The 12,908-nt window shown below is 34.9% G+C and overlaps 3 protein-coding genes across 3 annotated transcripts; all 3 read left to right on the top strand.

Moving 5' to 3' along the window:
- LOC132184058 (putative pectinesterase 11) lies at window positions 1-1,755 on the top strand. Its single transcript, XM_059597541.1, has 4 exons — window positions 1-387; window positions 535-723; window positions 1,213-1,448; window positions 1,545-1,755. Exons 1-4 carry the CDS (start codon window positions 1-3, stop codon window positions 1,753-1,755), a joined length of 1,023 nt encoding a protein of 340 aa, XP_059453524.1.
- A 3,596-nt stretch (window positions 1,756-5,351) lies between these two features.
- On the top strand, window positions 5,352-6,448 carry LOC132185873 (uncharacterized). The gene is made up of 4 exons (XM_059599676.1): window positions 5,352-5,474; window positions 5,583-5,704; window positions 5,790-5,911; window positions 6,089-6,448. The coding sequence occupies exons 1-4, from the start codon at window positions 5,423-5,425 to the stop codon at window positions 6,138-6,140; spliced, it is 348 nt and encodes a 115-aa protein (XP_059455659.1). The 5' UTR covers window positions 5,352-5,422; the 3' UTR covers window positions 6,141-6,448.
- A 1,835-nt stretch (window positions 6,449-8,283) lies between these two features.
- LOC132185872 (uncharacterized) lies at window positions 8,284-9,483 on the top strand. The gene is made up of 4 exons (XM_059599675.1): window positions 8,284-8,440; window positions 8,510-8,628; window positions 8,719-8,849; window positions 9,058-9,483. Exons 1-4 carry the CDS (start codon window positions 8,389-8,391, stop codon window positions 9,164-9,166), a joined length of 411 nt encoding a protein of 136 aa, XP_059455658.1. The 5' UTR covers window positions 8,284-8,388; the 3' UTR covers window positions 9,167-9,483.
- Window positions 9,484-12,908: the final 3,425 nt, after the last annotated feature.

Genomic DNA, 12,908 nt, shown 5'->3' with positions numbered 1-12,908 from the left:
ATGATGATGAAGCGGGGATATTTTACGGACTTGTTTGTTGTAGCTTTATGTGCTCTAATGGCTATTTCTAGAGCAGACCCGGATCCGACCCAAATGACTGCAGCCCTTCTAATTAGAGTTGATCAGTCCGGCAAGGGAGACTACCGGAAAATACAAGACGCCATTAATGCCGTGCCATCCAACAACTCGGAGCTTGTATTCATTTGGGTGAAGCCTGGAATTTACAGAGAGAAGATTGTTGTGCCGGCGGACAAGCCCTTCATCACACTGAGCGGCACAAGCGCCGGTGAGACGATAATAACATGGAAGGAGGGCGGGGAGATATATGAATCTCCAACGTTTACTGTGTTGGCTTCGGATTTTGTTGCACGATTCCTCACCATCCAGGTATATATATATATATATATATATGTGTGTGTGTGTGTGTGTGTGTGTGCATGCTTTTGTTCTTTTTCAGAACTCCATATATGGTTGTCTCTGGTCTTGTTCATGGACCATGATATATAATTATATGTACACATGCATGATGTGCAGAATACATTTGGGTCGGGAGCCAAAGCTGTTGCATTAAGGGTGTCGGGAGACAGAGCAGCATTCTATGGTTGCAGAATTCTGTCTCATCAGGATACACTACTTGATGATACTGGAAGGCATTACTACAGAAGTTGTTATATAGAAGGAGAAACTGACTTTATTTGTGGAGATGCTGCTTCTCTCTTCGAGGTACCAATTTCAATTTACATATATAACCCTCTATTTTAATTAGGCCTACCTGGTTGCGACTCGATCGTTGGGATTGAGACATGTGTTTTTTTTTCTTTTTCTTTTTTTAATTTTTTAGGGACATGTATCTTAATTCCAATCAATTCAATTCTAATTGAAATGGAACCAAGTCAATTCAATTCTACGAGTAAACCAAACTTGAAAATCTAGACTCCTAATTTGTCCCAAACATGAGAATGGCAACGTTCCTAGAAATCCAAATTTTCAAGCTCCATACATTCTGGTAAATATAAATGCACGAGAAAATATTAGATTCCACAAACCAAATAATCCGGGAGGCCTTTCTTCTTTGCATGTGAGTTGTGGCTAATTGTCAATTTTGATTTGGGCAGAATTTGTTGCATTAATTAGTTTTACTTCATAAATGGTCACGTTAGACTAGTGTGTTGTAGTTTAATTAAGTGTGGGTGTGATTGGATATTTATGCAGAAGTGTCACGTGCACTCACTGTCAGAAGGAACCGGAGCTATCACTGCCCAACGTAGGGAGTCACCGTCGGAGAACACCGGCTTCGCCTTCTTGGATTGCAAGATCACCGGCCTGAAAACTACCATCCTCGGAAGGCCATGGGGTGCCTATTCTAGGGTCGTCTTTGCCTTTACTTATATGTCGAGTGTAGTGCTTCCCCAGGGTTGGGATGATTGGGGGGACTCGTCCAAACAGAGGTAAACAGACTTTTCCTCCAAATTGAATCGGAGTAATTTCTTCTAAAATTAACATATATTCAAAATATATGTAACGTGTTGTCGTTTTTCTTACAGGACGGCGTACTATGGGGAATACAAATGTTATGGACCGGGAGCCGTTGGATCGAAAAGGGTCCAATGGTCACACAACCTCACGATCCAAGAAGCTGCACCCTTCTTGTCTAAGGACTTAATTAGTGGAAAAAGTTGGATTAGGCCAGCTCCAACCAGTTTCAGAAAACCCTCTGCTGCCATTTCTAACAATACTGATGTTAATGGAAACTAGCTAGTGTGTCTATATATATATATATATATAACAATTATTTGTAATTGTTGGATTTTACTTTGATGTAGAGCTGATCATCCCACCATGCATGTTCTTTTTCACTTGGACATTATTTCCTCAATTATTTGTAAACAATTTTTTTACCTGTTGGAAATATTAATAAATAAATAAGATGTTACTTGCACATTTTTATGGTCAATATTTCTCGTTCCTTCTGTTGATAAAGCTTGCAACAAATATAATATATAAATAACACCGACAAATTAGGACGACAATCCATTACAATTAGATTACCTCAATTTTATAAAAATTTAGACAGATTAAGAGAGCTGGCTACGGGGTTTATCTGCCTCGAATAATCTAGAGTGTTGAGCCTACCAGCTCGGCTGCTCGGATAGATAGTCCTATGTCGGTCAATTTAATAATATATATAATAAGGAAGATGAAAGAGATAAGAGGACATAGAAGGCTGCACAGATTTGTGACTTTATGTAGATAATTCCATTGCTCGATGATGACGTGGGTCATGGACTCAAACTGAAAACCGACAATTTTCAGTCCCCTTCTCATTCTTGAATTGATTTTATTCTTATCACTTCAAATTTTATTTTATATATTCTTTTCACTTATAACTCATTCTTTAAAATTATATATACATATATATATATTCTTATCATTTAAAAAAAAAAAAAAATCTAATTAAGCATTGTACAACCTCTGATATTAAATTAAATACCAATTTTTTAACTCCAAAATATTTTTATTTTGGAAAAATTACACTTTACCCTCTAAAATTTGGGGCGTTTTTCAATTCAATCTTTAAAGTTTCAATTTTGGCAATACACCCCCCCCCAAACTTTCAAATTTTTGCAATTCGACCAATGTTAACCCAAAATTCTCATATTGCTCCTAATTTTTATTTTTTTATAAAAATTTTAAAAAAAAATTATTAAAAAAAAAAAAAAAACACAAATTTAGAGGTGCAAAAATGGCTAGATGGCCAAAAGCCGCCCCGAATTTTTTTTAAAAATTTTTTATAAAAAAAAATAAAAAATTAGGGGTAATATGGAAAGTATTGGATACAATTAGTCAAATTGCAAAAATTTGAAAGTTTGGGGGGTACATTGCCAAAATTGAAACATTGGAGGTCGAATTGAAAATAGCCCCAAACTTTGGGGGGAGTAAAGTAGGGCCGGCAATTTGGATACAACCCGCGAACTCGACACGAACACGACATGAAGTTAGCAGGTAATGGATTTATACTTATCTGGTTCGGGTTTTAATTGGGTCTACCCGATTACGACCCGGATAAATTCGTGTCTGGCGGGTCGACTCGCTAGACACGTTTAAGTTAACGGGTCTAGCGGGCCCGTGACCCACCAAACCCGTTAACTTATTTAAATAAAATTAAAAAAATAAATAAAAAAGCCCCCCCAAGCCGGCAAGCCCCAAGCGTAACCCAACTAACCAACCCAAGTAACCCACTAACCCAACCCAACCCGGTAAGAAACTAAGAATAAGTGAAACCCTAAAACCAAAATTTCCTAAACAACTAAACACTAAAACACGACTACTCCAGTACTCCCTCTCAGACGCTCAGTCGCTCACCCTCACGGCCTCACGCGTCACGAGCCCACCAATCGCCAGCCGCTAGCCCCCCCACCGGCCCACCCCAAACCGGCGACGCCTCTCTCTCCTCTCTCCCTCTTCAGCGGACCGGCACTCCCTTTCGGCTTTCCCTCTCAGCTCTATCTGGCTATCTCCCTCGGCTTTCCCTCTCGGCTTTACCTTGCTATTATGCTTGCAGTGAAAGTGAATGTTCCCCTTTGTAGTTCTTTACATTTTCCTTTTTTTTTTTTTTTTTTTTTTTTCAGGGGGGAATTTATTAAAGAAAAAGGAAGAAAATTGTTGCAGTAATTCTGTTTTACATTAATATAACAAAAACACTTAAAATCTTAGAGAAGGGAGATGGAAAGAATGCCTAAAGGTGGAGAACATCCATGCTTCTCTGTATTTTGGTCCTTCCTACACATTCTTTTTCATTTAATTTTCGATTCTATTTAATTCCTTGTAGATCTAATGCTCAACAAAAGAAGCATGTCGGTTGTTCAAATGGCTTTTCTACATATTTTTTTCGGGTCGGGTCGAGTCGAGTCGGATTACCTGTTTAACGCATGGGTCGTGTCGGGTCGTGTTTACCTGATCTTACCCGGTAATGTTAAACGAGTCGTGTCGGGTTACCCGGGTTTTTTTGTGTCAGACCCGTTAAGCCGATTAGCTAAACGGGTTGTGTTCGTGTCTTGGGTAATCGGGTCGCGGGTCTTGGCGGGTCTTAATCGGGTTTATCCGATTACCCGAATTGCCACCCCTAGAGTAAAGTGTACTTTTCCCTTTTATTTTTAACTCAACAACCATATAGTCATTATTTTACATTAAGAAAAAATATAGGGGAAAATACATTTTACTCCCACTAAATTATCCACCTATTTGCACTTTTAACCCCAATATTTAAAAAGTGACACTTTACCCCCTCAAACTTTCAAATTGTTGCAATTCGACTATTTTAATTTTTTTTTTTCCAAAATGCCCCCATCCCAATTTAAAAAATTAAAAATTAAGGGGTGGCCAGCCACCCCAGTTAGCCAACCCAGACCGGTCACCCCTTAATTTTATTTTATTTTATTTTATTTTTTGTTTAACTTGGGATGGGGGCATTTTGTGAAAAAAAAAAAAAAAAAAAAAGTAGAATGGTCAAATTGCAACAATTTGAAAGTTTGAGAGAGTAAAGTGTCACTTTTTAACATTGGAGTTAAAAATATAAATAGGTAAATTTTCAGGGGGTAAAATTTATTTTCTCCAAATATATAAATTTAGACCAAAAGTCAGAGAAAAGAGATAGAAACGTAGCTGTAAAATCTTGACATGCATACTCCTTTTTTGTCGCACCAAAGTCTCGACACGCGTGTCTACGTTAAGGTGACTCCCCAATACCAGCCTACTCGATAAACTTTTACTCTGAAAAAAAACAAAATTTGGTTGGAAAAAATTATTCTAAATCAGTTTATTATATTTTTAAAACATATAATTAGAATGTGAATTTTAAAAATACATATAAGAATTACAAGTTCTAAAAGAAATGTCATTAATCCTATTAAAAATTCATATAAAAATCTCATAACCCTCTAATATAGGGCCATTTCATGTACTCACTATCGTCTAATAAACCTCAAACCCGAGTAAAGTAGCGCCCCCTCCACGGATAGATAATAGTTTGACTTTGTCTTCAGCTTACCCAAAAGAATTATTTACAAAAAAAAAATAATGAAAACCTTTGTTTTCATCGTATAAACCATAAAACCTTAAAGCCATTGTGGCACATTGCCTGTAAATCTGTGGGCTACTGTAAATCTGTGGGCTGCTAGACTATATATTGATGTACTAAAAGTTGGTGCAGCATGTCATATTCAGAGGATCAGCCTTAGCCCACAAGAGCCTATTGGATTCTAGTCTTTTTCCCAATATAAAAATTGGTCGGGAATGGATAAGAACAAGGAAGAGACTAGACCCCCCACCGCCATGCACCACTTTATAAACAAGTCTCAACAAATATCTAGCTCGTATCATAATCCAGACGTGTAATATTTTGTTCAAGATATTGTTTGAGCAAATGGGTTCTCTAATAGCAGGATGGCACTCACCCACCCTTGATCCAAAGGCAGGTAATTAATATGATCGATCATCATCACTGCCCTAATTCTCCAGCTTACGTGAATAAATGTTTTTAAATTATATGTTTTTTGTGTAAAGAATCATTTTTATTTTTTCAGAGGCGCTCAAGAGGAACTCTTCATTAACGAGAGGAGAGATTGACAATTACTGGAGAGCAAACAAGAAACCAGAGGAAGAACACTTCAAAGCCATTTCTGAGATCTCATCAGATGGTGTTCAGGTTTGGACGTTCGTCCAGTTTATTAAAATGACATGTGTATTTACGTGTGATTCGTCGCGTTATAAATTATCGATGAATATGACAGGAAAGTGCGTTTGGGGACGCCGGGCAAAGGTTTGAGAGGTCGAAATCCGCGCCTTCCGTAAATATAAAGGAGGATTTCTTCCCGGACATGAAAACGGAGAAAATCATCAAGAAAAGGGGATGGTAATTAAGCATGGAGCTAGTTTAACTTATAAGTATTATTGGTAATTAATTTTAATTATTCACATGAAATATAAATTAATTAAGTTTGTGTAATTGGTAAATATAATTATTTAATTTGTATCCATCTCCCTGCATTCAAACGAATAATAACACACGTGCATTATGTGAATATTGCAGGTGGACTAGGAGCAACTCGGCCTTTCTGAACGACCCACCGGCCTCTACATGAAGGTGCTTCCAACACTTACACGTCGCAGCTCCACGTGGCTAGCTTGGGCCCATCCAAATGAGGAGGCAGTGAGATGGAATTATTAATTACCTAATATTTCTCAAAGTTCAAATACAGAAGAATATTGTCTATATGTCATATATATGCCACTAAAGGCTAAAGCTTTGATTTACTTTTTTATTTTTGTTTTGTGTGTATGGCAGTTTAATTTGGTTTTTCAGGCTTGTAAAGGAAGAGGAAATTGTAATTCTATTTTCTTGGGAATGGTTATGCGTTTGCATGTCACATTATATATCTTGTTTTCGCTATACGGTAAGTCGTATGAATGGTAGGAAGACATTTGGAACATTTGTCACATTTTTCTTATTTTCGGTCTACATTTTAATAATTGACGTGATATTTATCACGTCAGTTTGTAATATGATAAGTCTTATATAAACTATCAAAGAACAATTCATATATAAACTATCAAAAAACAATTTTAATTTTAGTAGCTAACGAGTTAAGTGACGTTAAAACTTTTAATAAAGTTGTAATTGTCTTAAAAGGATAATTGCCTAGCAAATTTGAAAAACAATTATGAAAGGGAATGTTACAATTGGGTTGGTGGTATTAAGAAGAATTTTGTAGTGAGCAAAGGAGTCTGCAATCAAACCAAAATCAAGTTGATCCCATTCGGTCAGTCAATGGTCTGGTCGCTAACTAATTGAGCCTATCTATATTTGGGCCCTAAATTGGTTTTGGTTATGGGCCTGTTGATGGGCTCATATATAGAGAGAGAGAGGGGAACCCAAGTAGAAATAAAAAAGAAATTTAAAAGGGCAAAACAAGTAAAGGAAAGGAAAGGAAAAAAAAAAAAAAAACTCAAATTTTGAACAAAGCTAGAAAAGACTAATGATGATAATAGAGTAATGCTATTTATCGATCAAGTATTTTCATTTCATCCCTTTAAAAGTGTGGTTTAGTGTTTTGCAGCTACTTTATGCGTGGTGAATGTTAAAATAATGATGATGCAGAAATATGAGCGGAAGCAAGAGAAATAAAGAACACAAAGAACTTACGGGTGGTTCGGTATTAGACACTTATGTACATCACTCGGAATATCCCTAAAGGTTACATTGTGCTCATTAATTTGATTTGTCTACACTATAAAGGTCCATATTTATAGAGTAGTGTCTAAATACGAGTATAGTAATCAAATCTCTTTGATTTGATTACAATCTCAATATTTAATTACAATCAACCTATAAATGGAGAATATTTAATATCATCCTAATTATGAAATATACGAAAAAATATTATATATTTTCAGTATATTCTAACATTCTCCTCAAACTCAAGGTGGAATATTCAGGAACCTTGAGTTAGAAATCCAAAACAATGATGACAATGGTGGTGGAGGCTAGGAACGGGCTGTAGATGGTGGTGACTGTTGGAGGAGATAGAGGCTGGCGGGCGGCCAGCGATGGCGACAGGTGGCGGCTGGTGAATGCAGATTCAAAATGGCTAACAACAGGCTAAACTCCAAAAGCGGCCGACAACGTGCCAAGGTTGACAAAGATCCAAATTTCAAAAGGGGCCAACGACATGCCAAAAACCAAAAGGGGTCGACAACAAGGCATGGCTGACAATGAGTTAAACTTCAAAAGGGTCGACAATGGCCAGGGCTGATTTGAGCCAAAATTAACAAGAAAATGAACCCACTTAAGCGATTATCAGATCGGCGCACCACACCTGATTGGCGAGGGGCGTGCATGATGTGGTCACTCTTGGACCCCACCCTTCTTCTTTTTTCTTTTCTTTTTTTCACGAATTTGAATTTGGTGTTGGCAGCTACCTATACACCTGTGAACTTTGCTGAAAGGGCATGATTTGGTGTAGGAGGCACTTTGTGAGCTTGGTCTGGAGAGGACGCAGGGGACATTGCCTGCGTCCTTAAAACCATTGTATAAACCATAAAACCTTAAAACCACATTGCCTGTAAATCTGTGGGCTGCTGGACTATATATTGATGTACTAAAAGTTAGTGCAGCATGTCATTTTCAGAGGATCAGGCTTAGCCAACAACTACAAAGATGGCTAAAAGTCAAGAAATGAGCCTATTGGATTCTAGTCTTTTTCCCAAAATAAAAATTGGTCGGGGATATTGGATAAGAACAAGTAAAGAGATTAGACCCCCCACCACCACCTCTTTATAAACAAGTCTCAACATATCGTATTTTGTTCAAGATATATATTATTTGAGCAAATGGGTTCTCTAATGGCAGGATGGCAATCACCCGCCCTTGATCCAAAGTCAGGTAATTAATTAATATCACTGCCCTATTTCTCCAACTTACGTGAAGTGTAAAGAATTTTATGTTTTTCAGCGGCACTCAAGAGGAACTCTTCATTAACGAGAGGAGAGATTGACGCTTACTGGAGAGAAAAGAAGAAAGTAGAGGAAGAACACTTCGGAGCCATTTCTGAGATTTCAGATGGTGTTCAGGTTTGGATATGTTTCCGTTCAGTTTATTAAAATGACATGTGTTATTATATGATTCGTCGCTTATATAAATTATCGAGATGAGTATGACAGGAAAGTGCGTTTGTTGACGCCGGGAAAAGGTTTGAGAGGTCGAACTCCGCGCCTTCCGGAAATAGAAAGGAGGATTTCAAGGACATGAAAACGGAAACGAGCTTGGAGAAAATCATCAAGAAAAGTGGATGGTAATTAAGCATTAAGTTATAAGTATTATTGGTAATTAATTTCAATTATTCACATGAAATATAATAATAATTAATTAATTTTATGTGTAATTGGTAAATATAATTATTTGTCCATCTCCCTGCATTCAAACGAATATTGGTAATTAATTAATAATAATTAATTATTGGTAATTAATTTCTCCATCACACGTGCATTATGTGATGGCAGGTGGACTAGGAGCAACTCGGCCTTTCTGAACGAGCCACCTCTACATGAAGGTGCTTCCAACACTTACACGTCGCAGCTCCACGTGGCTAGCTTGGGCCAATCGAAATGAGGAGGCAGTGAGATGGAATTATTAATTACCTAATATTTCTCAAGTTCAAATACAGAATATTGTCTGTGTCATATGTGTTTCTCACTAGTTGTTGTTCCACCATATGCCACTAAAGGCTAAAGCTTAGATTTATTTTTATTTTTTGTATATATCGGTTTAATTTGGTTTTTCAGGCTTGTAAAGGAAGAGGCAATTGTATTTCTATTTTCTTAGGAATGGTTATGCGTTTGTATGTCACGTCATCTACGTTTTAGTGAGTAAAGGTTAATTTGTAAATAAGATGAGTGTCGTATGAATGATAAAAACTTTACATTTTAGTGATTGACGTAATAAATTTTACGTCAGTTTGTAATATAATAAGTATTATATGAACTAGGAAAGAACAATCTTAATTTTAGTAGTTAACGAGGTAAGTGATCTTAAACCTTTTAGTTGTAGTAGTCTTAAAAATGATTAGGATCTACTGAAATTCTTAGGGAGTTTCAGTTTCTGAAATTTCACATCTAGGTCGTTTATTTTTTATTCAATGGTCATTGTTTTGCCACGTGGCAGAACAATGACTTTTTGATGAAAAATAGACGACTTAGATCTGAAATTTTCAAAACTAAAATTCTCCTAAGAATTTCGGTGGATCCAAATCTTTTTTTTTTTTTTTTCGACATGTCCACATAAGGGAAATGGAATGAGGGATTCGAATTAGTGACCTCCGCTTCATGAGACATGGTCTACTGTTGATTGAGCTAAAAGGGCAAAGAAAGAGAATGTTAGCAATCCAGTTGGGCTGGTATTCAAAAGTATTTTGTATTGAGCAAAAGAGTCGGCAATCAAACCAAGTTGATCACATTGGGTTTTGTCTCTAACTAATTGAGCCTATCTCTATTTGGGCCCTAAATTGGTTTTGGTTATAGGCCTTTTGATGGGCTCATAAAGAGAGGAATCGGAGAAAAAAAAAAAAAACCTCAAATTTTGAACAAAGCTAGAAAAAACTTGGGATGATAATAGGGGAGTAATGCTATATATCGAACAAGTATTTTCATTTCATTCCTTCAAAACTGTGGTTTAGTGTTTTGTAGATATTTTATGCGTCATGAAATCTCCAATTAGTTGATTCGGCTGTCGTGAAATTTAAAACATCTCAATATCGGCAGGAAGATGGTTGGTGAACTTGGTGTTCGACAAGAAAGTTGTATGTAGGAGCGTTTTGAGTGGATAAAGTTTAAAAAATATTATTTTCATAAAATAGAGAAGTAATTTAGATAAGTGTTTTTAATACTTTTATAAGCGAGTAGCTAAAATATAAAAAATAGGTTTAAATTAGCTATTTTAGATAGACTTATAGGAAAACCATTGTGAATGTTATTAGACACCTTGTTTTGATGTATAAATTAAACAGCGTGCAGCTTTCATGAGGAAAAGCTATAAATAATTCCCATTGCCAAATAATTTTCAACTTTTCCTCTATTTGTGTCTTTTACTTTGTAGCACATTGAAAAGCTAGAAGATATTTTAGTACTTTTTTTTTTTTTTTTTTTTTTTTTTTTTTTTTTTTTTTTTTTTTTTTTTTTTTTTTTTTTTTCACTAGCGTCTTGTTTGGGTATACGTTTGAGAGATCTAAAAGTGCGTTTAAAGAAAAGAGTACTCGTTTAGTAAAAAAAATTGAAAACACTTTTAAGGGTCCAAAAAACCTAAAAATGGCCAAAACACATTTTTGACAAAAGCTTAAAAATGATGCTTTTGCCAAAAAAGTATTATTTTGACTTGAAAGCTCTATTTCTCAAACACAATTCCAAGCATACTCTAAGAGCTCGTTTTGGATTGCGTTTGAGAAATAGAGCTTTTAAGTCAAAAAATGTTTTTTTGGCAAAAATTTTATTTTTAAGCTTTTGTTAAAAGTGTGTTTTGGTCATTTTTTAGCTTTTTGAACCCTTAAAAGCGTTTTCAATTTTTTTAACCAAACGAGTAATTTTTTCTTTAAACGGACTTTTTGAGTGTTAATCGCATTTTTATGCTCCTCAAACGTACACCCAAACATACCCTAAGAGTTTGTCTAAGATTGCGTTTGAGAAATAGAGCTTTTAAGTAAAAAAACGTTTTTTTCGCAAAAGCTTTATTTTTAAGATTTTGCCAAAAATCTGTTTTAACTATTTTTAAGCTTTTTGGGCACTTAAAAACACTTCTAATTTTTTTACCAAACAATTATTATTATTTTTTTTCAAACGAATTTTTTGAATGTTAAATATACTTTTAAGCCCCTCAAACATAATTTCAAACAGACTTCAAGTCTAAATTGGCTTTTAGATAGACGCATGCTAATGGTATCATAAAGCAACATGTGCTCACATGCACGCGCAACTGCTCTTATAGTTCTATAAAAGGCTATAACTTCGATTTACACAAATCTTTTATTATTATTATTATTATTATCTTCAAAGTTTGCAATATTTGTTTAAACTTAGATAGATTCAAATTCGCCTTATTGCCCAGAATTTAAACATCCGTACAGTTTTCTGCTCAACTTTCTTCAATTCCTACAAAGCTGTAGTTCCTCTACCATTGCAATGCTGATCATATATACCGACAACAATATTTTAATAACAATTATAAATAAAAGAAGATATGATGAAATAAAATAAAATAAAACAGTAAGAAAAATAATTGAGAACCATGAATGCACTTTAGTCTTCTTATTATTATCTTGACTTGTTTTCCACGCACTCAATTGGCATTGCACGATATAAAAGATAATCACGATTTCTTCAGTTGTACACTATAATCATTCAGCATGGTGCCTCCTGCTTAAAAGTTAATAACTTTCCCTGAGTCGAGCGTTTAATTGGATATAATTTTAAAATGAAATATTAAAAAAAATCTACTTTTTAGGAATTGATTTATAACTAATTATTTAAGCATTTATACAAAAGCATGTCGGTAAACAACTACCAACAATATAATAAGTAATTTCATAGGATTTAAATAACTTTAAGAGTATGTTTTTTTTTTTTTTTGGCATGTTGGTAGACAACTACCTACAATATAATAAAAGTTTAGGTAAAATTCACTTAACCCCTTGAAACTATCATTCCAATGATAATTTGTCCCTCAAACTATTAATTATGACAATTTACCCTAAAAATTATCAAAACAATGATAATGTACCTCCTAATGTTAGCAAAATGACGAGATTACCAATATAAAATTGTCAATAAGACAAAAATGCCTTTAAAAAATTTCATAGATTTTCGTCAAATTTGACGGAAATTAGTAACGGAATGTTTAAATTGAAAATTTTTGAAACATTAGGGGGGTACATTGCTAATTTTTAAACTTTGGGGTTCAAATTGAAAAACTCCTGAAACTTTAGGAGGGTAAAGTGAATTTTCCCCAATTTTAGTATTTTTGTTTTTATTTTAGTAAAGGTAATTTTGTCATTTTTTAAAAAATTGGGGGTACATTATCATTGTTTTGGTAGTTTGTGGGGTAAATTGTTCCAATTGATAGTTTGTGGAGTAAATTGTTCCGATTGATAGTTTGGAGAGTAAATTGTGATTGAGATGATAGTTTGAGTGGGTTAAGTGAACTTTACTATAAAAGTTTCTTGCTTTTAGTTTCCAATGATAACCAAATAAATAAATCATAAGAAAACACTATATGACAATCCCACAAAACTTTTTTTTTTTTTTTTTTCTTTCAAAATTTGGTAAGGAGGACCATTCCTAATCTGAATGCTTGACGTGTCTGATGA

This window comes from Corylus avellana, chromosome ca6 (genome assembly GCF_901000735.1).
Source record: "Corylus avellana chromosome ca6, CavTom2PMs-1.0".
Classification (NCBI taxonomy): Eukaryota; Viridiplantae; Streptophyta; class Magnoliopsida; order Fagales; family Betulaceae; genus Corylus; species Corylus avellana.
This window is presented reverse-complemented; position numbering and strand designations above follow the sequence as displayed.

Bases quoted from the DNA above. Each gene is read 5' to 3' on its own strand.
- LOC132185872 (XM_059599675.1), top strand. From the start codon at position 8,389: ATGGGTTCTCTAATGGCAGGATGGCAATCACCCGCCCTTGATCCAAAG. The intron at 8,441-8,509 runs GTAATTAATTAA...TATGTTTTTCAG, and splicing joins CGCCCTTGATCCAAAGTCAG to CGGCACTCAAGAGGAACTCT. The intron at 8,850-9,057 runs GTAATTAAGCAT...ATGTGATGGCAG, and splicing joins ATCATCAAGAAAAGTGGATG to GTGGACTAGGAGCAACTCGG.
- LOC132184058 (XM_059597541.1), top strand. From the start codon at position 1: ATGATGATGAAGCGGGGATATTTTACGGACTTGTTTGTTGTAGCTTTA. The intron at 388-534 runs GTATATATATAT...CATGATGTGCAG, and splicing joins CACGATTCCTCACCATCCAG to AATACATTTGGGTCGGGAGC. The intron at 724-1,212 runs GTACCAATTTCA...ATATTTATGCAG, and splicing joins ATGCTGCTTCTCTCTTCGAG to AAGTGTCACGTGCACTCACT.
- LOC132185873 (XM_059599676.1), top strand. From the start codon at position 5,423: ATGGGTTCTCTAATAGCAGGATGGCACTCACCCACCCTTGATCCAAAG. The intron at 5,475-5,582 runs GTAATTAATATG...TTATTTTTTCAG, and splicing joins CACCCTTGATCCAAAGGCAG to AGGCGCTCAAGAGGAACTCT. The intron at 5,705-5,789 runs GTTTGGACGTTC...TGAATATGACAG, and splicing joins TCTCATCAGATGGTGTTCAG to GAAAGTGCGTTTGGGGACGC.